Genomic DNA, 23,314 nt, shown 5'->3' with positions numbered 1-23,314 from the left:
TTGCTCCACTGGAGAGATTAGCTGTCCTGTTTCCAGTAGGGACCCCAGGGACTGGGGACTGGGAGTATTGTTTCTTTAAGATGGCATTAGGTCCCTGAGTCTTAGGGCACAGGACAAAGCATTGCTTGTAGGCATCAACCCTATCTTCTTTTCCAATTTAGAAAATATATATTCACATTTAGATGAAGAGAGTTCTGAGTCGTCCTCGTACACCACGGTGCTCCCCAGGGAGAGGCTCCGGCCACGGCCCAAGGTCTTCCTCTGCTATTCCAGCAAAGATGGCCAGAACCACATGAACGTTGTCCGGTGTTTTGCCTACTTCCTCCAGGACTTCTGTGGCTGTGAGGTGAGGAATCAGAAGTCTCTTCTCTTCCCCCTGAGGAAGGACATGTGCTCCCTGTGCTCTCCACGCTCGCTCCCTCCCTCCAGGCTTCCTTGGGCAACACCTGCCCTCCCCCAGTGCCTAGTCCCCTTCCAAATTGGGGTCAGCCTCACACTCCTCCTTCAGTCTGTCCTGCCCATCACCAGCACTAAATGTTCCCGAATCCTTAGTCCTAACCCTTCTCAGAGGCCTCTTGTGGCACCTACCTGGCAGGAAGTTTGATAAACATCAAGAAGACCGTGCGGTTGGGACACCTGGGTGGCTCAGTGGGTTAAGCCGCTGCCTTGGGCTCAGGTCATGATCTCAGGGTCCTGAGATCGAGTCCCGCATCGGGCTCTCTGCTCAGCAGGGAGCCTGCTTCCCTCTCTCTCTCTCTCTCTGCCTGCCTCTCCGTCTACTTGTGATTTCTCTCTGTCAAATAAATAAATAAAATCTTAAAAAAAAAAAGAAAAGAAGAAGGCCGTGCGGTTGTCTGGAGGGGTATGGCCCATGCCCTGGGAACACGCAAAAGGAGTGGGGGATTGTGGTCATTCAAGACGTCTTGGTGAGCCTTATTACGGGTCAGAAAGAGGTTGGAAGATCAAGCAGGGGGTTTAGACAATACTTTGGAGGAGTTTTGCTAAGAAAGGAAAACAATAATGTATCAAGGACTCAAATGGTCTGCCTCAGTTTCTTGCCTGTTCTCGAGTTAAACTATGAATATGTAGCTTTTCTATGTCATAGGGCTAATTTTAGAGTGAAGTTTGATGCTCTCATGGAAGGTACACCCTATTTCTTACCAATGCAAGAATTGTACAATGGCTGTGTAATGAAAGTTACTGGTGCTTTGATACTGCCTGCTGGTGGGTTTCTCAGTCTCTCCATGTGCCAAGGCTGCCCCCTAGTGTCCATAATGCCTATTTACAAGGCTGACGCGTAAAGCTGAGGAGATGGGCAGACCGGTACTGAAAAACCAATTGGAACCTCTGGCTGGTGCCACACGGTCTTCAAACGACCCATGTGCTCTGCTTTGTAATTAACTAGCCTCGGGGGTGGGGAACACGTCTGCCAATTGTGAGTGTAGTAGTACTTACTGTAGAAATTTTGGAAACTGGAAAAAATGACCCGTAATCTCACCCTGGAGGAAGAGGATCCACAGTTAATATTTGGTGTATTTCCTTTCCAGTTTTTTCTACATAGATGAACTCATGCATATGGTTTTGCATATGGGGGGTATTAGAATGATTTTTCTGTCTTTTCATTTAATAATTCTTTACACTATTGGAAGTTCTACATAAACTGCAATTTTATTTTATTATTTAAAGTTTTTATTTAAAACCCGTCAGTTAACATACAGCATAATAGTAGTTTCAGGTGTTCACTATAGTGATTGATCCCTTCTATACAACACCCAGTGCTCATCTTGACCAGTGCCCTCCTTAATCCCCACCCCTATTTCACTCCTCCACCATCCACCTCCCCTCTGGTAACCATCAGTTGGTTCTCTTGAGTTAAGAGTCTGTTTCTTGGTTTGCCTCTTCCTTTTATCCCTTTAGGATGGTTTTTGTTTCTTAAATTCCACACATGAGTGAAGCCGTATGGTATTTGTCTTTCTCTGACTGACTTACTTTGCCTAGCACAGTACTCTCTAGGTCTATCCACATCATTGCAAATGGCAAGATTTTATTCTTTTTTAGAGCTGAATAATATTCCATTGTAGCTATACACACACCACATCTTTATCCCTTCATCAGTCAGTGGACATCTTGGCTCTTCCCATAATTTGGCTATTGTTGATAATGCTGCTATAAACACCAGGGTGTGTATATTCCTTCCGATGTGTGTTTTTGTATTCTTTGGGTAAATAACCTAGTAGTGCAATTACGGATTGTAGGATAGTTCTGTTTTTAACTTTCTGAGGAAGCTCCATACTGCTTTCCAGAGTGGCTGCACCATTTAATTTTAAAGAGCCAATTTTATTTATTTATTTATTTTTAAGATTTTTATTTATGTATTTGACTGAGATCACAAGTAGGCAGAGGCAGGCAGAGAGACAGAGGAAGGGAAGCAGTCTCCCCACTGAGCAGAGGATGCGGGACTTGATCCCAGGACCCTGGCACCATGACCTGAGCCGAAGGCAGAGACTTTAACCCACTGAGCCACCCAGGAGTCCCAAGAGCCAATTTTAAATAGTGATCCATAATATCATTTCACTATAATTGAGTTATTTCCTATTGCTAAAGAGCTCACTAGTTCAATTTTACCTCATTTCTGATGACTTTCCAGAGCTGGAAGCCTGGAAATGGAATGGCTGGGTCAAAGATGGTAACATTTAAAAAATGCTTGGTATATACTCCCAGTTAGCTTTTAGAATGTATAATGCTAGTGAGAGTTAAGGCAATTAATTAATTAAGTCAGTTCAGGATTATTTTCAGCAAGTGGATGGATCTTGGGGACTGCCTTCCTTAGAGCCAAAGAGGAAGACCAAGTCATTTCAGAAACCCCTTCCCCATAAGAGACTGTGGCTCCTGTTCAGGCATAGCCACTGAGAATTCGTTTCTGGACTACAGAAGGAAAGAGGCGATAAAACTGCCAAGAGACATTTCAGCAGAATCAGATGAAAATGGTCTGAGAAGGTGAAGCCCTCTGAGGGGCACATGCATGCCCCATTTTCTTTGCTTTGTGGGTGCCCCCACCCCCAGCTCCCTCCCAGAACCTCCTTGGAATTAAAGGCCTTATATGGCCTACCCCCCCCAGACTGCTGTGACATCACGGTGGGAGGTGCCAGTCACTCACAAGTGATCTACCTGCAATGGCTATGTTACTGCAGTCCACCACCCGCCCCTGGTCGTTGATGGACTGGTAAACAGCATGGCTGACCCTGGGGCTGTGAGAGCGGCCAAGGAGGTCTTCTCTGTCCATCACATTCTGTGGATGTGAGTCAGCTAGCACGGCAGGCCACTCTGACATCCAGACCTGAGCTGAATTTCCTGCCTGCTGTGGGGTCCCTCACCCAGACCTATCCACCATCACCTTCTAGCTTTGTCTTCGGGACAAAGTGTCTGCTGCACTCATCACAGAGACCGGCCCCAGGCCTCCCATTCGAGGGGCTCACTGGCACACTCAGAGCCCCCTTGAGGGCCTCACTCGGGATATGTGACTTGGGCAGGTTGCCAGAAGCTCTGTTCCCTCCGTTTTTTCCCTCGTAGGGGAGAGTGGTAACGGCCCCCACTTTAGGCTGAAACAAGCACCCAATGCAGAGGGCCTGGCATGTCACTGTCCCCCACAGAACGCTAGCTGTTCCCAGATCCCGCATCCCTGAGCCCGCATGCAGCAGTGCTGATGACGCTTAAAAGACATACGAGGGGACCTTCTCCTAACCCTCTTGTTTTTGTGGCCCGACGCCCCAGGCTGTGTAGGTGAGTGAGGTCCCTGTTCTCATTCCAGGTGGCTCTGGACCTGTGGGAGGACTTCAGCCTCTGCCGAGAAGGGCAGAGAGAATGGGTCATCCAGAAGATCCACGAGTCCCAGTTCATCATCGTGGTGTGTTCCAAAGGCATGAAGTACTTCGTGGACAAGAAGAACTACAAGCACAAAGGCAGCGGCCGCGGCTCGGGGAAAGGGGAGCTCTTCCTGGTGGCGGTGGCAGCCATCGCGGAGAAGCTCCGCCAGGCCAAGCAGAGCTCCTCCGCCCAGCTCAGCAAGTTCATCGCCGTGTACTTCGATTATTCCTGCGAGGGCGATGTTCCCGGCGTCCTGGACCTGAGCACCAAGTACAAGCTCATGGACAACCTTCCCCAGCTCTGTTCCCACCTGCACTCCAGAGACCAGGGCCTCCTGGAGCCTGGGCAGTACCTGGGACAGGTGAGCAGAAGGAACTACTTTCGCAGCAAGTCAGGCCGGTCCCTTTACGTCGCCATTTGCAACATGCACCAGTTTATCGACGAGGAGCCCGACTGGTTTGAGAAGCAGTTCATCCCTCTCCGGCCTCCCCCACTCCACTCCCGAGAGCCCGTGCTGGAGAAGTTTGACTCGGGCTTGGTGTTAAATGATGTCATGTGCAAACCAGAGCCCGACGGCGATTTCTGCCTCAAGGCAGAGGCTGCGGTCCCTGGGGCACTGGCCAACTCACCCTTGGAGGGCCTGCACTTGGGCCTGGACCAAGACGCAGAGGCTGGGCCCGGGCCAAGGGGCAGCTCGGTCCTGCGGCCCCTGCTGCACGCCGGGAAAGCCTCCAGCCCCTCGGACATGCCTCGGGACTCGGGCATTTACGACTCATCGGTGCCCTCCTCGGAGCTGTCCCTGCCCCTAATGGAAGGACTCTCGGCAGATCAGACAGAAACATCTTCGCTGACAGAGAGCGTGTCGTCCTCCTCCGGCCTGGGTAAGGCACGGGGGGAGCTGAGGGTGCTTTGGGGTCGGGTTCCTGATGCAGTCCATAGCCTTTGTCCCTAATTCCCAAATCCATGCAAGTGTTTTTTTAAGTTGGGTGCAGACTCGTTGGCAATGAGGCTTATGGGCAGTAGCACGACTCCACGGTTAGTGTTGATTTCTTCTAGGCAGTGGGGATGTTCACTTGTGCGAGCACTGTGAACTGAGGCACTGTGAACTGAGGCTCAGTGAGGGTGAGCTAGCCGGCCCCTGCCAGGAGTGTTATGCCACATACAGTGTGTATATTGTATCACCTTCCTGACCTCCACAGGCCTCTGGCTACCAAGACAGAGCTTGCCCCAAGTGTACCAGATGAGGGTCTATGGACTTTGTTTTTGTTGGGCTTTGCAGTGTTCGCCACCCCTCACCAGTGCCAGTGCTTTCAAAGCCATGTCTTTTAACGATCCTGGGGTTGGTGGGCACAGTGTTCTGTCCACAGCTGACTCAGCAAAGGGCCTGGTGGGAGGACCCTGTGAGAGAGCCCGGCCTCCTCAGGGAATGCCAGCAGGTTGCCCTCTGGAGTTGCCCCTTACAGTGCATGGAGTCCTACATGCAAGCCTTTGACTCTCAAGGAAGGGAACCTGCCAGTAGCATGGGACTGCTCAGTCTTGAGTTGGTTGGGGGCCTGCCTCACTCGCAAAGCCCGTAGTCCAAACCCAGGTTCAGCCACAGCCTGGCCTGAGCCCCCGGCCCGGTAAAGTACAATGACGTGTGGCTCCCCACTGTCTTCTTTCCTTAGGTGAGGAGGACCCTCCTACCTTTCCTTCCAAGCTCCTCGCCTCCGGGACGTGCAAAGCAGACCCTGGTTGTTGCAGCTACACTGGTGAACTCCACGTGGTCGCCCCTTTGTAACGAAACGGAAGTAGAGTCTAAGCATTGCCACTTTAGCTGCCGCCTCTCTCTGGTCCCCCAGCTCTTCTCTCTGGTTGCGCAGTCCACTTGGAGCTGAGGTCTCCGACAAGGATATTTGGAGTGAAATTTGGGCCAGTACTTGCTCTCCATGCCCCATCCCTCTACCTGGTATCTTGGCCAAGTCTCCAGTTTTCTCAAACCATATGGGTATCTCTGAAAGGCATATCCATAAGGCCCGACAGCAGCTTGTCCCGTTAGGTCAGACCTTGGATTAGAGTCGGTTCTGGGAGGTAGGGAGGAAACCGGCACGGAGATGCAGGAACATACCTGCGCTGATCACTCTACAAACGTTGGCTACTTTGAACTGAAATGCTTTGTGGGAGAAGCACTCTTCGTATCATTCTAGCCACAGAAATCAAGTTCCAGTCTTTCTGGGAACCGTGTTGCTACAGATGATGGTTTTAGTGTAGAATTTGCAGTGCTGTGGGTGTCCAAAAGAGCTCCGAGTCAAAGGTCAGAACGGTAACTGAGTCTACTATCCCCTTTCGTAAAATGGGTCTTTATGTATTAGTGGGTGCATAGCTGGCTGAGGTGAGGGCTGTGCGGTCAGGCTGAACATTCCAACAGTATTTCCTGACCTGGGTTGGTCATTGTGCAGAAAGCATCAAAACTCAGGGAACAGGACCACCTGTTGGTGTGAGGAGGCATCATGTGGGGGCAGATCTGCCTGCCAGGTTTCCCTGGGTTCTGTTCGCTGTGCAGTATCTCAGATGTTGCTGCCTGAAGTTTATTTTTAAAAGACAAATACCCAACTGGGCTGTCTTACTGGAAGCTGGAGTTCATGCTTCAGGGGACTTCTGTTCTAAAGCTGTGTCTGGAATATTAGGGATCAGGATCGACTGAAATATGGCTGTGCATACAGGTGGCGGCCACTCACCTTGCCGAGCCGGTTTGGACTAATGATAAAGTCTCATTTTAAGGAGGTGCAAAGAAGGGAGAGGTCAGGAAGATGAGTGTGCTCTGCTCATAGCATCTGAAGAAGACAGGAGACCTGAAATCATTGAATTCTTGAATCTTAAAGTAATCCCCAACCTCCCCACGCCCCTCAACAACCCAGCCTGTGAATCATGTGTCACTGTGTGTTTCTGTTCTACTTACCAGACGAAAGATTTGTCTCTTGTGCTCTCTTCTACCAAAAGAGCTCTTTAGAGCTTAGGGGGAAAGAATTTGCTTTAAAAAGGAAAAGTAAATGTTCTGTTTCTATGAATGATGTTTCTACAGAATTTGTTTCCAAAAGAGAAAACGGGTGTTCAAATCCTGTTTGTGTATTAGGTATGTGGGTCATGATGACTTGGTCTTCCCTGTGGAAACTCCTTTCCCCTTGAGGGGTTGTGAGCATCTTTCTCCACCTTTTTCGTGGGTGCTGTTGAATTTGGGCACCCTGCTTTTACTCAACACTCACATAGGGGATCCTGGGTTTCGCTCCTTTAGCAGATAGGATCCATATTACGGGAGATACTGAGGAACAGCTCAAGGAGGGGTAGGAGGTGGAACGGAGCATGACTTTCCATCCAAGCACATGCTTGGCAGATGGGGAAGGAAAGGTTTGCAGCCTTGCTGGAAAGAAGAGGTTTGTGTGTATTTTTGATGCAAATGCCGCACTGCATGTTCTGGAAAGGCAGCTGACGGCTTCTTGGGAGAAAAACGTGCTTGTCCTCCGGCATCAGGTTTCCTGCAGCTGCTCTGAAGGGGAGACAAGTGAGCTGCAGAACTGTCGCCCCCATAAAACCAGGCATCTTGTTGGAGAAGAGATGTTCCATGTCACTGTGGAATCTGGGACATGTGCAGAGCTCATGCCCACACGTGATGGTCCTGCCATTCTGCCATTGGGATAAGTTCTGCAAGGGAACTTGCGAACATGAAAATTCACTTTGGAACATTATCAGAGAGACTGAGGCCAAGAAATGGTGCATGCTCCAAAGGAACCATGAGGAGCTACTTTTGGGATATTCAGCTTTGCACATAAAATGAGGCATCTCTGAAAAAAGCGATCCCCAGAGCAGCATGGAGGACTGGGGGTGGTGGGAGCATCAACGGAGCTCCATGAGCATGGGCAGAGAGATGGCTAAATGAACTTACTTCTTTTGAAGATGCAAGGGGAAAAACCTGTGCTAGACCAAAAATCAGGTAAAGTTTTAGTTTGGATTTAAGGTTTGGACCACCTATTATTAAGAACTAATGTTTCTTATGTTTCAACACAATTAAATTCTAACATACCAAGTAGCAAAACCATAGTATGAATGCCTAAGTTAGACTAAGTTGAGATGTCCCAACTTCATGGTTTTGTCTTATTAGTTTCTCTTCTTCTTCTCCTCCTCCTACTTCTTCTTATTTTTCTTTTTCTTCTTCTTCTTTTATACCCTTTCCATATCTTGCTGGGAATGAGAACAGTTGCTTTGCAGATTAAGGCAAAACATCTGTTTTAAGCAGGGCTGCATTCTTTGACATTGTCCCGGATAATGGAAATGGTAAGATAGAATTCAGATAAAAGTTCTGCTGAATCACAGGCTTTCAGAAATTGGGGCTATAAGACTTAGACTATAGGGATGGTCTCCATGAGAAGCCATGATCTGGAGACTAAGAGGCTTGTTTGGCTAAGTTAGCTGGTGTCCTCTGGGCAGGAGAGCAGGGGTAGATGCAAGGAACCAGGTAAGCAAGTCTTGAAGGTAGTTGAAGGTAGGGAGCTAGTTGTTGATCTTAACTCACCAGTGCCCTGCAGAAAGGACTTCGCATCGGATATAGTCAGCTTTGCAGAGGGGGAGGGATCAGGGAGCTGGAAGCTCAGGTAAAGGTGAGCTCTTCTCCCAGAGGTTGGCTCCAAGCAAAAAGAACCACCTAGGCAGACCCAGGCCAGACACCCAGGAAGGGCAGTGTCCTACAGACGGCCAAATCCTGGGCCTTTGAGGCACACTGGTCTCCAGAAAGAATCAGAAGTCACTCAGGTCCAGGCCTAGGTGTTCATGTTGGGTGACCAGCCAGGTAATAGCATTTTGAGCCAAAAATGAGATGGGACCTTAAAGTCATGAGACAGGTTTTGGTTGACACATTAGTAATAACTGAAGACAGTCCCAGAGCACAAGTTTGAAAAGTGTCTTTAACAGCAATGACATTGGAATCCATGTGTAGTAATTTAAGTTCATGTATGTTGGCACATCAGAGTTCAGTCTTGCTACTTCATAGCTGCAAATGTCTTCTTTTTTTTTAACCAACGCCTCATCTCAGAGTCCCTGACTTAAGCACAAATAAACAGGAAGACAGTCCCTCCAAAAATGTGGAGTTAGATGATTTTCAGAACTTTTCCTTTTTTCAGAATTGAGCATCTTTTTTTTTTTTTAATTTCTTTTCAGCGTAACAGTATTCATTGTTTTGCACCACACCCAGTGCTCCATGCAATCCGTGCCCTCTCTAACCACCACCTGGTTCCCCCAACCTCCCACCCCCCACCCCGAGCATCTTTTTTTTTTTAAAGATTTTATTTATTTGACAGAGATCACAAGTAGGCAGAGAGGCAGGCAGAGAGAGAGGAAGGGAAGCACGCTCCCCGCTGAGCAGAGAGCCCGATGCAGGGCTCGATCCCAGGACCCTGAGATCATGACCTGAGCCGAAGGCAGAGGCTTTAACCCACTGAGCCACCCAGGTGCCCACCGAGCATCTTTTAAAAGAAACAAAAGCTATTTTATTCCTGGAGAAGAAATGATATATGCTCCTCTTAAAGAAAACCCCACGATCCCCAGTAGCCTCAGCACGAAGTTGGCTCTTTTAGGGGAGAATTATTCTTTGTGTCCTTATTGGAGAGATGTAGGTGGACAATACCCATGTGAGGGTTATTAGCCTTTTCTGTTGTTTGTGAAGACTGTTGCTCTTATGTAGTGGATGTCTTCAGGGGGTGCCCCTGCAGCAGGCTAGGAGTAATGATAAACAAGGTGCGGTGATAAGTGGCAATGAGCTCCTCCTCAGTGTCAGAGAGACCATAGGGCATGGTGAGGACTGTGCCAAACAGAAGTGTTTCCTGCAGGAGGCACTTCCCACCTGCAGGAAGGCAGCTCTTCTAGGCAGTTGAGGCCATGTAGTGTTTACTGATTTTTCCATTTGTCAAGAGAGGCTGAGAATATGGATTTCTTCTTCTTTTTTTTTTTTTTTTTAAGTAGTCTCCATGCCCAATGTGGAGCCCAGCGAGGGGCTTGAACTCATGACCCTGAGATCAAGACCTGAGCTGATATCAAGAGTCTGATGCTCAACCCAATGGAGCCAACCAGGCACCCTGACAGTCTGGGTTTTATATGAAAAATTATGATTTTTTAAATGGTATTGGCAACTAAATAAATCTTTTTTTTTTTCTTTTTCAATTCAAGCTCAAAAGAACACATGAGTGGGCCTGATTTGGCCTACTAGCTGCCAGTTTGCCCCTTTGCCTCGTAAGATTTGAAATGAAAAGCATTCATGGTAATTACAGATGTCTGATATCACCAGAAAATGCTCTTGCTAAATGCAGCTGATGGCTAGACCATTTTCCCCCACCTTGCTCCCCCAAAGAAGTTTGATATGATTGTGAATATATTTGCAATGTTTTGATTATTTCTTTGTTTTGTGGTGCCTTAAGTGAAAGGCAAACCAGTTACTAATTTCAAAATCAGATTTATAAAGGGGTCCCTGGCTGGCTTAGTTGGTACAGCAGACAACTCTTGATCTTGAGGTTGTAAGTTCAAGCCCCACGTTGGGTGTAGAGGGTTACTTAAAAAAAATCTTAAAAAAACAAACAAAAAAATCAGATTTATGTTCTCCAATTTAAAAAGCCTAACACTTGGAGCAATTTTCATTTGAATTCCTCAACCTAAAGGACATATTTATAGTTTTAGTTCTTGGCTTGATAATTTTTTTAACGGTGTGCCATTCTGAGTTTTGGCCAAGAGTTAAAGAGAAAAGCAGACATTGTAGGGGGAGGGGCAAGGAACCCCCACGTGTCCACCAGAGCCAGGCCATTGACATTGTCTTCTCTTTGAAACGATCTGTGAATCGACTCTGTTTTGGAGATGTGAAACAGTACACGGAGAAAAGCTTTTCCTGATACTGAGAGATCAGTTAGGAGTCCTTACGGGGTGTTGGGTCATCCTTTCTATGTCACCTCCTTTTCCAGGCTCAGGGTGGAAATAAACAAAAGGAAGTCTGACTGTAAGCCAATAGCTTGGCTTCCAATTTCAGAGTTTAGGACCTGGGAGAAAGTTTGGATTATCTAGCATGTCTTCCCCCTGCTGGTGTCAGCGGGGTCTGAGCCTGAATTATTTCAGACATATGGCTATGGATGGGATGCTGGATTTTCAGAGAGGGAAATTCAGTAACCTCCCCCACTGATCAGATAGTTCTTTGTCCATCTTACAGAAATTCAAACCAGCCTTCTTTTGTTCCGCATGTCGTGGAAAAAGAACAGCTGGTTACCTTCTGTGTATTTGAAAACCCCAGTGAAGTCATCCCCTTGGTGTTTTTATTTCTGTGGTAAATAATCCCACCTGCTTAAACCATTCTTCATAGCTCTTGTTTTGCAAGGGCTTGATCATTTTCACTGCTGTTCTGTGTCTCGGCTTCACGCTCAGTTGCGTTGAGCAAACAGAACATGGTGCCTTACTCACATTGGTGCCTTGAGAAGGCCAAGGGCAGGATGGGGATTACAGGGAAGTCCTCGCGCACCCGGGTTCTCTTACTACTTAAAACTGTAATGGCACTTTTAAAAAGTGGTATATTGCCTGTACTCATTTTGATGATTCCTTGGTTGCCACATCCATCCCTCCCGCCCGGCAAGAGCCTGTTACATCCCCCCCACCCTTCTTGTGGTCAGACACTTGGTGCTTATTCCTGATGTGTTTAATGCCATTCCTGAGCTGCTTCAAGACCAGCTCTCACCTTCTGAGTGGCAGCTCCCCCTCCCTGCAGTTTCAGATTCTATTTTCGCATCTCTCTAGACATCACCTCTAATTGATGACTCACAATATTATTAGATGGTTTGGACTTACTTCACTTTAACCACTGGCAAGATGGAGAGCAGTTGCTAAAGGCTGATTTGCAAAGAGAGTGAGGGAGGATCTCTTGGGAATTTTGGCCGGTTGCCTCTCCTCCCATTCTTTGGTTCCTCCCTGAAATTCTGCTGGGACCGCAGACAACCCTAGGAGCTTTCCTGGGTTCTGAAGGGCTGGAGCCATGACTCTGAAATGACTCAGCACTGTGTTTTGCACAATCAGAAGTCTGACAAAAGCAATCTGATTATGATCATATCTGATGTTGATGCCAAATAAAAGTTCAGTCGAGAAGATGCAAAGAAGCATTCTTCTGTTTGTACACGATACGGACAAAGTTGCCTGCTCCATCTGTTAGACAAAAAATATTACCGTCCGGGGCACACTAACGTGTAACTGTTATTTAAAGGTTTTGGGTTTTTTTCCTCAAGGAAAAAGAATGGTGAGTCTGGACAGAGCAAAAACTTTTTGTAAAAACCACATGTGTTCATTTAGAGAGTAGGTGATTTCTATTTTCACTAATTTTTTTTTTTTTTTTTAAACTACAGAAGCTCCCTGTTACTACGTTCTAGGGGGTAAAGCCTGTGGAACATGAACATGGTGGTTCTTGTCATTGTCTTGGTTTCATCTTTAAGATTGTCCTTGGTAGGGTTTGGAGGAATAGTGAGCACTGACAGACTGTAACAATGTGCTCTATTTTTACATTGAAAACAATGTCTTCTTTGATTTGTACATAACTATAAATAGGTGACAGTAGGTCACAGCTGACATTTGCAAAATGTTGTTTTTGTACCTTAGCATTTCTGCACCAAATAAAATGTTTTAAGATTGCAGTGGTTCGTTATTCTGCATCATCTTTCCTGTTTCCTGAGGAGCTGGGTGCCTAGCACAGCTTTCGGAGGGCTCTGCCTCTGAGGAAAGAGATTATCCAAGGAGAGGAGGCGAAGGCGGCCAGTAGGTCTTGCACGGAAAACCTGCTGCCTTGAGCATTTGCCTTGCCTTCCGGCAGGCAGTTGTATATTGCCTGTGTGGAGTCCGGAACAGGGATATTCATGGTCGACTGTCAGAACAAATGGACCTTTTCAGAAATTTGAAAAGCAGGGCGCCTGAGTGTCTCAGTCCTTTGAGCGTCTGACTCTTGGTTTCGGCTCAGGTTGTGATCACGGCATTCCTGGGATCGAGCCCTGCGCGAGCCTGTTTCTCTCTCTCCTTCTGCTCCTCCCCTGCTCTCTCAAATAAATAAATCTTTTAAAATTATATTTTATTTATTAGAGAGAGAGAGCTTGAGTCGGGAGCAGGGGCAGAGAGAGAGAGAGAGAGAAGCAGACTCTGCTGAGCAGGGAGCCCAACATGGGGCTCGATCCCAGGACCTGGGATCATGACCCGCGCCGAAGGCAGGTGCTGAACAAACTAAGCCACCCAAGTGCCCCTCAAATAAATAAATCTTAAAAAAAAAAATGTTGAAAAGAGCCGCTGAAATGTGGGAGCCACAAATGTTCTGTCATCCAATAAAAGTGGCTCCTCATTCTTCCAGTAGACATTCCCTCACCTCCTGTGTGCAAATATTGAGAGTAAACTTGTTACACTGCTTAAGCAAACAGATCTAAAGGGACTCGACTGGAAGACGATCAGGCAGATGCTGCGGTAAGTACTTTCTTTCCTCTTAGTTGGGGGGGTGGGGATTTGGTTTTAGACAACAGAGAAACCCTAATTTTTATCACACTAGTAAGAAACAGTCTGCTTTTACGGCTACTTCTTTTTTCTATCTTTTTTTCTTTTCTTTCCATTTTATTTATTTATTTTTAATTTATTTGAGAGAGTGAGAGAGATCACAGAGGGAGAGAAAGGGCTTGAGCAGGGAGCATCATGTGGGGCTTGATCTTAGGACCCTGGGATCATGACCTGAGCTGAAGGCAGACGCTCCACCAACTAAGCCACCAAGGCAACCCTATCTTTTTTTTTTTTTTTTTTTTTTAAAGTACTATCTACACCCAGCACGGGGCTCAAATTCATGGCCCCACCATCCAGAGTCGCACGCTCTCCCGACAGAGCCAGGTGCTCCTCCTGTTCAGCGTTCTTAAAATTGCCAACATCTGTGAGGCAACTGGTTTTACTTTGTTTTAGAAATGCAAACTTTAAAGGGAGCAAAGACCAGCTTCCCTTGCAGGCTTTAATTAGAATTTCATTTGCTTTGGTTGAATAAGAGACTATTGACAACAAGCCAAGCCGATGGAGGAGGGAGATATAGAAATACATCTTTGCTGTCCTGAGCATCAGTGGGTCTTCAACAGATGCCCGTTTCCCACCCCTACCCCCGGCATATCCTGTCCTCACTGTCCACGGGAACAAAATCAGAAGTGGTCCAAGAATAGGGTAGGTAGAGGGCGCAGTGAAGGAGGGAAGGAAACGAACCCCAGTAAGACCTTTTGCAATGAGACAAAATTCCAGTAGGGTCTTTGGGGTTAAGGGGAAGTAATACAAGATCAGTGAGCATGGCTCCCCAGCCTCTTTCTGGGGGGAGGGGAGTGTTGCACCTGTTTTCACATTTATAGATGACAACCCTCTTGCCTCTCAGTCTGAAGTATGTAGTGGGGATACAGTAATGGCTAAGATGCAAACATGATCACTTCCCTCCTGAATCCACCTCTTTGTATATATAGGAGTGTGGGCAAGAAACCTGATTGTTCTGAGCCTGTTTTTTTCATCTGTGGGACGGGACTGAATACCCACTGCATGGAGGTTATTGGGAGGCTCTGATGAGATGGGGTCCATAAAACACCCGTGGCCAAGCTTGGCAAGTGCCTGGCACTTGAAATATAGAAACTTATTAAACACTCTGTGGAAGAGAAAGATGGGTTCTGTGGGGGTCGGATGGAGATGGGTGGGAGATAGTTCCCTGCTCAGAGGAGCTCCAGCCCAGGGATGTTGTCAGGTGCCGAGATTAAGCATCTTATCCCTCTGGGGTTCCTGGGTGCCTTCAGCTCAGGTCATGATCTCAGGGTCCTGGGATCGAGCCCCGCATTGGGCTCTCTGCTCAGCAGGGATCCTGCTTCCCCCTCTCTCTCTGCTTGCCTCTCTGCCTCCTTGTGATCTCTGTCTGTCAAATAAATAAATAAAATCTTAAAAAAAAAAAAAAAGGCATCTTCCCTAAGAGAAGAGACTGGATCCGTGCCTGGCTGTTTTGGTGTTGGTCTAAGAAGGACGGGATGCGGGCTGGGGAGGGGAAGGTGCTCCCAGCAAACTTAAATTAAGACAGTAACGCTGGGGTTCTTGGTAGTTGAACATATGTATCCTGTGTCGGCGGAGTGAAGTCTGAGATCTGCTCACGTTCCACGCACCAGGCTCCTTTTTTCTTGGTCACCTGTCGGCCCCAGTAGAGACACATTTTTCTAGACTTGCTTCTTCAAGGACCCTGTGCCAGGCAGACGAACACGCCCTACCCTGGATGTGAACAAAAGCTGGGATTGTTTCTGTAACCTGTAAAAGGTTAGGGGAATTCTCTGCTTTTTAGAAGTTGAAGGGGGAGGAGACAGAAGTGGTCCTCTGGGATGGTTGGTCCTGCCTGGGGATTCCCGCTCTGGGTCAGACACATTCCAGGTAGCGAGCAGGTGTCAGCCTTCAGACAAACCAGAGACATTTCCCACCAGTCTGGGCAAGGCCAGACCACGGAGGACTCGAGGCAAAGAAAGGCGAGCACTCCTGGCCGCAGAATGCAAACAGGCAGGTCCTGCCTTTGGTTTGTGAACCTGAAGTTAGATATACTTAATGACCCTGCACATGTGTGTATAATTGTGCATTTTTTTAAAAGATTTTTTTTAAAGATTTTATTTATTTATTTGACAGAGAGAGATCACAAGTAGACAGAGGCAGGCAGAGAGAGAGAGAGAGAGAGAGAGGGAGGCAGGCTCCCTGCTGAGCAGAGAGCCCGATGCAGGACTCGAGCCTAGGGCCCTGAGATCATGACCTGAGCCGAAGGCAGCGGCTTAACCCACGGAGCCACCCAGGCGCCCCTAATTGTGCATTCTTATTAGCAAGAGTATTAATTTTTTTTTTTAATCATTGTGATTAAAATGGGTTTTAGGCACCTTGAACTTCCATCTGTGTGACCCTGGCAGGTGACTTGGTTAAGACTTAGTTGCCGCATCTGGAGACAGGTCATTGGTCAGTACCTCACAGGGCTGATATGAGGCCGGGTGGAGTTTGGGTACAGACCCTGACATGTGGTAAACCCCTCTGCCTGTGGGCATGTGGTCACCTGGGGCAGATTAAGGGGTTGAAAAAAGATCCCCTAAATGTCTCCCTCAGCCCTGGCTGGGGGAGCCCATAGGCTAAGTAACTGATGTGAATTCCTAACTCTTGGAGGTCTTAGTTCCAAAGGGCAGCTGGCAATGGCGTCCATGACAAATGCCTACTTGATCGGTTGTCCCAAACTGCTTGAAGTTTCCAGTGGCCTTGGAAGTAAACCTTGATGTTCTGACCTGCCCCTTGTGTGTCCCTTTTTTCTTTATGGCCGTACCCGAATTTCTTGCGATTCCCCACTCATGTGTTCCTGCCTTGGGCCCTTTGCATACAGCATTTCTTCTGCCGGAAACACTCTCTCTGTCTCCACCCCTCCTTTGCTGTCAACCTTCCCTGACTGTCCTCCACCCTACTGTCCACTCCGGTCTAGGTCCTGACACCTGCCTGCAGAGGCACTTGGCTCAGTTTGTAGGATTCTGTGATGGACCTTCTTGTCCACAAGAACGGCTGCTCCTTGAGGGAGGGCTGTGTCATTTGCAGAGTCCTTCCTTCGGGGCTGGGCTCCGATTCTACTTTTTGAACCAGCTTAGGACCCCAGCCCTAGTAGTACTCAGCAGTCGCTGGGGCAAGACACACCATCTTTCTGGTCCTCAATTCCCTCATCTGTTGGCTGGGGGTAAAATGTACCTGCCTCATGGGATTGTCCTGAGGATAAATCAGGTAGAGGGCATAGCCTGGTGTAGGTACATGGCAGGTGCTCAAAACCATTGATATTTGTCTCTGATGTCATCAAGAGTAAGTAAGCCCACTTCCCACACGTAAATTTTTTTTCCTTTTTTAAAAAAAGATGTAAAAATCTCTTTTAAAAGATTTTATTGTTTATTTGATAGAGACACAGCGAGACAAGGAACACCAGCAGGGGGAGTTGGAGAGGGAGAAGCAGGCTTCTCGCTGAGCAGGGAATCTGAAGTGGGGCCTTCAGGTCCCAGGGGCCAGGACCCTGGGATCATGACCTGAGCCAAGGGTAGACGCTGAATGAGCCACCCAGGTGCCCCCCACTAGCAAATTTTAAAAGGTTTCCTGGAGGAGTAAACTATTTCTTTGCAAATTGAGGTAAGGTCTCTGGTCATTTACCATGATCCCCAGGGCCGGGAGCCCCTCGAATGACTTGCATTATCTCAGGGTTTCTTTCCCTGTGGGTACTGGATTCCTATAGACGTGGGGTTGGTCATTGACATAGCACATATTAGAATTACCCCTGTGGGCTAGATGCCTGTGACTCTACCAAGCTCCGTGCTATTGCCTGACTGTATCATATCCTCCCTTTGGATATGGTGACATCCTATATCCAGGCAGCGCCTAGGTTAGATTTGAACTTGGCCCCTCTGTCTTTCCACTCCCCTGTTCAGGTTTGCTTCTCAGGTTTTCCTCTAACCCAGATTATGGGAACAGAAAGGATCTGTTTTCAAGGGAGCCTTTTATTAGGCTCTTGCAGAGCATTGCTTAGGTCCGAACACTAAGACCAACACCTTAATCCTCCCTCAGGTGTCCCCATCCTTTGGGTGAGGACCATTCCAGGTTAGTGCTGCTTCATAACCGATGGCTCCACACCTTTCAACCTCCCCGCCCTCCCCCAAAGGGAGGGGACATCTGTGCGTCTGTAAGGTGTTGCTGGGAGAATTGTTGACGTCTTTCCCCTTAACCCCGCTTCCAGGTCTATCTTTAGGAAATAACCAGAAATGTGTGCCAAAATTTATTGCACACTGGTTTTCATTGTCAAGCATTATTTATCCTGGATACTGAGAAATGGGGAGCAGACCAAGTACCAGTCAGGCTGATTACAAGAAGAAGGCACGTTCATATAAGCGGCCCTTAATCGATCACGTGGTAGAAGAGTACTTCGTGACAAAGGGAAAAGACTCACGGTAGGTTGAGGGACAAATGAAGGACACAGAGTGGTTATTGCTAGGTGGGTGTGCTTGTGGGTGGGTGTTACGCTATTCTTTCAACCTCTCGGTATTTTCTACAGTTTTTCAGTTTTATTTATTTATTTTTAGTAATCTCTACCGCCAGTGTGGGGCTGGAATTCACCCTGAGACCAAGAGTCGCATGCTCTCCTAACTGAGCCAGCCTGGTGCCCCTCTGCGTTGTTTTAGGATCAGTGCAATCGCATAATCAGTGTTTTCACAGTACGGTCACACACCACCGTCCATTCTCATGGTACTGGGTGGGCCAGGGTGGTGGGGTCTCAGCGTCTCCTTCCCACCTACCTGCTCGCTTTCCCCACCTGTGCTACCCTGCGCCTCACTGGCACCACCTCCTTTCCCGCCATGGCCTGGCATCATTCACACCACATCTTCCTGCCTTGCTGTGGCCTCCTGGGGGTCTCTTGCCAACACCCGGCTTTCCCAGTTGATGATTTAGTGAGGTGACTGTCCTGGCCCCCTTTCCATCCCATCTTGCAGAGCTGGAAGGAGATGGGGCTGAATTCAAGAACAGGCCTTGAACTAACTGCCGGGAGGAGAAAGATCGGCTTGTCATCAATGTCTTTTGGCCTCTCTGTCAGTTTCAGGACTTGGTGGACAGAAACACATGTTTCTTGCCATTCCTTCTACACTCCACCCCCACACCAAAGGACTCCCTTTGGGTGTGTATCTTTTGTACCCCCCAAAGACTCTTAAAGTGAATCCAGGAGCCAAATCCTTTCCACTGCCTCCCCTCCACAGGGCCAAGCATGGGCGTGAGTGGGAGGGGAGGGCTGCGGTGTATAAACCCTTGTGGGATCACATTGATTTTAGTCAACATATCCTACTTGCAGATCTGTTCTCATTTCTGGAAACCTGGAATTGTAAAACAGGAAGTCAGAGAGTTTAGTAATAATAATAATAATGCACATTGCCTCTGCTGTGCACAGGAGACTTTCCCCTACTATATTCATCCCTCACTCAGCAGCAGTGGGATCCCATCACCTCTGGCTGAACCTTTCAGTGGTCAAGGTCTGGTGTCACACCATGACCATCATGGCCTCTCTAGCCTTGTTCTTCCGCACCTGTTCCTCTCCATAAACTCCCAGAAGTGTGCCCTGTGCTCTCCCACCTCTGGGCTTCCCCATCACCTGTTCTCCCCCACCCCCTGCCTGGTTTCCCTGCCTGGTCAGGGCTCAGCTGAGGCCTACTTCCCACAGGAAGTCTCTCTCTGCCTGAATGGGGGCCAGCGCTTCCCCAGGTGTGCTTGTCCACATCCTGCTCCCTAACTGCCCAGTAAGGGGTCTGGCTGTTCCTGTATCAGCTGTGAGCTCCATGGGGTCAGGGACTGTGTGTCTTACTGAGATTCACGACTGTTCCCCAGAGCCTAGCACAGTGTGTGGCATGTAGCAGATACTCAAATTGTTGTTAAATGGAAGCTAATGGAAATAAAACTTTTATCTTTGACAAGGCTGCCTGGGTAGAACATCAGGTTCAGACCTGTGGGTCTGAAGCCCGTGCTGAGCTCCGGGTTCATGTGGGGAGCGGAAGTCCTTTATTATTAGTTAATAAACATACCTGGTAGGAATAGTGTGGAGTGGGTAGGGGAGAGGCCAGCAAAAGAGGTTTTGGGGAAAAGGCTGAGGACTAGGGGCCTGGATATAAGTTTTGCTCTCCGAAATGGAGTACTGCATAGGGTATGTGTTCCTTGAACAAGAAATGAGTGGGTCAGGAGGCCCTGGGTTTGGGGTCAAGGAGTCCCTTTCAAGTTGTAGTGGAATGAAGTTGCAGCTGTTGAAATGAAAGCTGGTTTGCTCAAGACGCTTCATTTCTTGTCCAAAACGCAGGATGCAGACCAGGAAGAGGCCACCCAGAACTAGGAGGCGTGTGTCTGCAACAAGACCCAGGGGTTGCAATATGTCAGCTCTCAGATCAGTTCTGATCACCTCCGGCTGGTCTCGGGGGGGTGGGGGGTGGGGCTGGGAGGTCTGCCTCCCGGAGGCTGCTGTCAGGACAGGTGCCTTTCCAAGGAGTCCTCAACAGCGCCCTCTTCCTGGGAATGCAGGGGTGGTGGTTAGAAACGGAGGAGGTCCCCTCAGGCTGCTCGCTCTTGCCACTTACTGGAGAGTCAGCCTGGCAGGAGCCGTAATTCTTGGGCGGATGCTCTTTCCTCTGACTTAAGGGCTGGCCTCACTTTTCCGAGCTTCAGTTTCTTCATCTGGGAAGTGGGCCCGCACAACTCCTACAGCTCGCAGGGCTGTTGTCAGTGTTAGAAGTAGCTCAAATACTTAAAAGGCACACCCAGAGGCGCCTGCGCGGTTCAATCGGTTTAGTATCTGCCTTTGGCTCAGATCAGGATCTTAGAGTCCTGGGATGGAGCCCGGGGGTAGGGCTCCCTGCTCAGCGGGAAATCTGCTTCGCCCTCTTTCTCTCTCAAATAAATAAATAAATAAATAAGAATAAATAAAATCTTAAAAAAATTAAAATGCACACCTGACACCATGAAAGCAAGTACTGATGAATTTTCCATTTTTACCATCACAGTTTGTACTTCCCTGAGAGCTATATACTGTATAGCTCATTCTTTATTACTGGACCTCGGGGGTCCTGAGGACGGTAGGCGTTTGTCAAATGAATGAATGCAGAAAATAGTTTTATTTGGATTCGCCTGTTTATTTCCGCATGGTGACCCAGGCCACTGGCGGCTCTTCCTGAGGATTTCTGGGCGCGCGGGGATTCGCGCAGCTCGCTCTCGTCCTCATTTTCACCCCCACCGTCCAGGAAAGCGAGGCTCGGGCAAGACCCGACGCGGGGCAGGTCAGCTTAGGGCGGGGCGGCGCTCCATGCACAGACTCCGGCCTTCGCCCGCCAGGGCACCCCCTGGGTCGCCAGTCCCCTTCGGCTCCGATACGTGTCCCGCGAGCCTACTCCGGGGGTCCGCAACTCCTTCTCCGCCGCGAGAGCGGGAGCCGGGCTGCGCACCCCTTCCCCGACCGGGTAAATTCTCCCCCGCCAGAGTCTGGATTAGGTAAAAGGGCGGCCCGGGGGCCGGGCTCCTCTCCTCCGTCCGCCTTCCCAATCTTCCCAGGGACCCCGGCGGGGCGTGCGGGGGTGGTGGGGAGTGCTGAGCTGCTGCCAGGCGTGACTGCGTCCGGGTCTCGCGCCTCCCCGCTCGCGCGCCGCCGGGGGTCCCCCGCCCGCCCCACGCCCACGTGGCCGGCGCGGCCGCCCCGCCCCCGCCGCCCCCGCCCCGCCCCCTGCCCCGCCCCGCCCGGGGGAGCCGCCCCCGCAGCAGCCGCCACCACAGCCGTTGCCGCGGTGCGCTCTCCAGCCCCGCCGGGCCGAGCCAGCGCTGAGCGCCGCGGAGGTGAGTGCTGGAGGTCGCCCAGGAACCCCGCCCCCCCGACTAGACCCTCCCTGGCTGGACGCCCCCGCTAGACGCCCTGGGGCCGGCCGCTTCCCGGGGCTGGATTCTCCCGGTCTTGAACTCCTTACCCCGAGCTGGACCCCTGCCCCCACCGCCGGGTCGCCCCTGCGGGTCTTGGTGCCAAAGCGGGCTCTGCGAGCTCTCCAGCCCCGGGCACTCGGAGCGCGCTTGGGCGCCTGGGCGCGACGCAGGTGGGCAGTGCCACCGCCGTCCCGGACCGGCCGCCGCTGGCGCCGAAGACCCTGACTTCGGTCCCTGGGAGCTTTTAAGCGAAAGTTCCCGGAACGACTTCCGGGGAGGGAGGCGCCACCTGTCCTCTCCCTCGGAGTCTTCCCCAGCCTTGGTGGGACGCCCACAGGTCAGCGTCGCGTCGGGCGCTGCTGGTGGTGGCTCGCGGGGCTGCCGGTCACTTCGCTGCCAGGAACCGGGCTTTGAGCGCGCAGGGCGGCGGCCGTGGTTCCGGGCCCGCCCGGGGCCCTTGTGCTGGCGGCTGCACCTTTTTAAATTGCGCAGCCAGAGGGTCTTGAGGTAGAGGCGAGGGAGGCGAACACCAGGGGGTTAGGGTGAATCTCGGTGCCTCATAGTCAGAGACCGGTGAGCATTTTCTGAGTGTGGAAGTGGACCGAGCGTGGAGGGGGCGGGAGGAATGGGTTCCCTTGGGCTTTGCCACAAAGGAGAGAGGCACTTGCGCTCTCAGCCTCCTCAGGGACTTGAGCGTTTTTGAAACAGAGCGACTTGTTCCTAGAGGACTCTTTCTCCATTTAATGCCTGAACCAGGCTTGCTTCCAGCACTGGGCAGAGGGGTGAGACCTGCCAAACACTAGTTGTCTTGGATGCACCCGCAGAAACTTATGTTAAAGCATTTCATGCGCAGCACAAGGTATAACTGCTTTCTTCCTTGGTTGGGGTGTGGAAGAGGAGAGCTTTTCTATGAATTTGGCTTAGCTGTATAGTCTCAGGCAAGTTACTTCACCCATCTATGCTTCAGTTTTCTCATCTGTACGATGAGGGTAACAATAGTACAACTCTTAAAGGGTTGCATAAGGTTCAAGTTCTTAAAGTGCCTGATACATGGTAAATTCTACTTACGTAGTTGTTCTTGTTATTATTATGGCTGACAGCTAACAGGGCATCCGCATGCCTAACTCCCCAGTGAGGTGGGTATGGGCAGGCTCTTGCTCCTTCCTTTTCTAAGAACCTGAATTATTCACACAGTGGTGTCCCCTTTGGCGCTGAAACACTTGGGCTTTGTGGTAATGTTTCCTATGGTTAAGCAGCCTTTTGCAAAATGTATTTCAGAATATGAGGTTGGAGATGACCTTTGTCAAGGACACTGGTGGGAAATGGGGTCTCAAACCTTCTCTGGAAGCTCTAGGGTGTGACTGGATATTTGCCTCACTGAGGGGGAGTGGATAAGTCTGCACTTGATTTCCTTCAGGCTTTGGGTTCCCGGGTAGGCTGACACCCTGTCTGATCTCTGTGAGTATGGGAGTGTAGTTAGGGGCCTGAAGACCTGATCTTGTCCTCTCCCCTCCATTAGTGGAGCCTGTCCCAGTTAAGCTTCTTTCTTTTCGTGTTAGGCCCACAGAAAGGAGTTCTGATTCAGGAGACTCCAGGAATCTCCTGAAATGTATATGAGATTGGATATGTGGATGAGATCTGCTTGGAGCACAGGTGTGTTATTTTTCCAGAGAGTTCCCTTTTCATCATATTCTGCAAAGGGCCTGTGCCCCATAAAAGGGGACTCTGAACTGCTGGTGGGGAGATTCTTACCGCTTGTACAGGAGCAGACCCAAGTTGTCACCATGACCTCTGTCTCCCAGAGGCGTAAGTGTACACATGATGCTTTGTGCCCCTGCTCAGGGTATAACTTCCATTGGAAAATTCAGGTCTGCCTTAACTTGAGAAGATCTGATAAAGAAGTCAGCTGGGGAAAGGAGAAGGCAAGCTGAGGGAGTAGGGACTGTTGGCCTGT

The 23,314-nt window shown here is 49.5% G+C and overlaps 2 protein-coding genes across 6 annotated transcripts in view; both read left to right on the top strand.

Moving 5' to 3' along the window:
• IL17RD (interleukin 17 receptor D) overlaps window positions 1-5,980 on the top strand; it is a 66,803-nt gene extending 60,823 nt beyond the window's left edge. For 2 of the 3 annotated variants that reach the window (XM_032323024.1, XM_032323007.1), the window contains 3 exons: window positions 162-346; window positions 3,809-4,745; window positions 5,532-5,980. In XM_032323024.1, the coding sequence (XP_032178915.1) occupies window positions 162-346; window positions 3,809-4,745; window positions 5,532-5,644 (1,235 nt within the window). In that variant the 3' untranslated portion in view covers window positions 5,645-5,980. The remainder of the gene's footprint in view (window positions 1-161; window positions 347-3,808; window positions 4,746-5,531) is intronic. The other variant, XM_032323014.1, reaches the window with a different exon arrangement.
• Window positions 5,981-13,330: 7,350 nt separating this feature from the next.
• The window catches only part of ARHGEF3 (Rho guanine nucleotide exchange factor 3), a 324,108-nt gene continuing 314,124 nt past the window's right edge, over window positions 13,331-23,314 (top strand). The window contains exon 1 of one of the 3 annotated variants that reach the window (XM_032322931.1): window positions 13,331-13,353. In XM_032322931.1, the coding sequence (XP_032178822.1) occupies window positions 13,346-13,353 (8 nt within the window). In that variant the 5' untranslated portion in view covers window positions 13,331-13,345. Of the gene's footprint in view, window positions 13,354-20,751; window positions 20,910-21,178; window positions 21,280-23,314 lie in introns of those variants that run through there. The other 2 variants (XM_032322961.1, XM_032322951.1) reach the window with 2 other exon arrangements.

The sequence above is a fragment of the Mustela erminea genome, chromosome 1 (assembly GCF_009829155.1).
Source record: "Mustela erminea isolate mMusErm1 chromosome 1, mMusErm1.Pri, whole genome shotgun sequence".
NCBI classification, from domain to species: Eukaryota; Metazoa; Chordata; class Mammalia; order Carnivora; family Mustelidae; genus Mustela; species Mustela erminea.
This window is presented reverse-complemented; position numbering and strand designations above follow the sequence as displayed.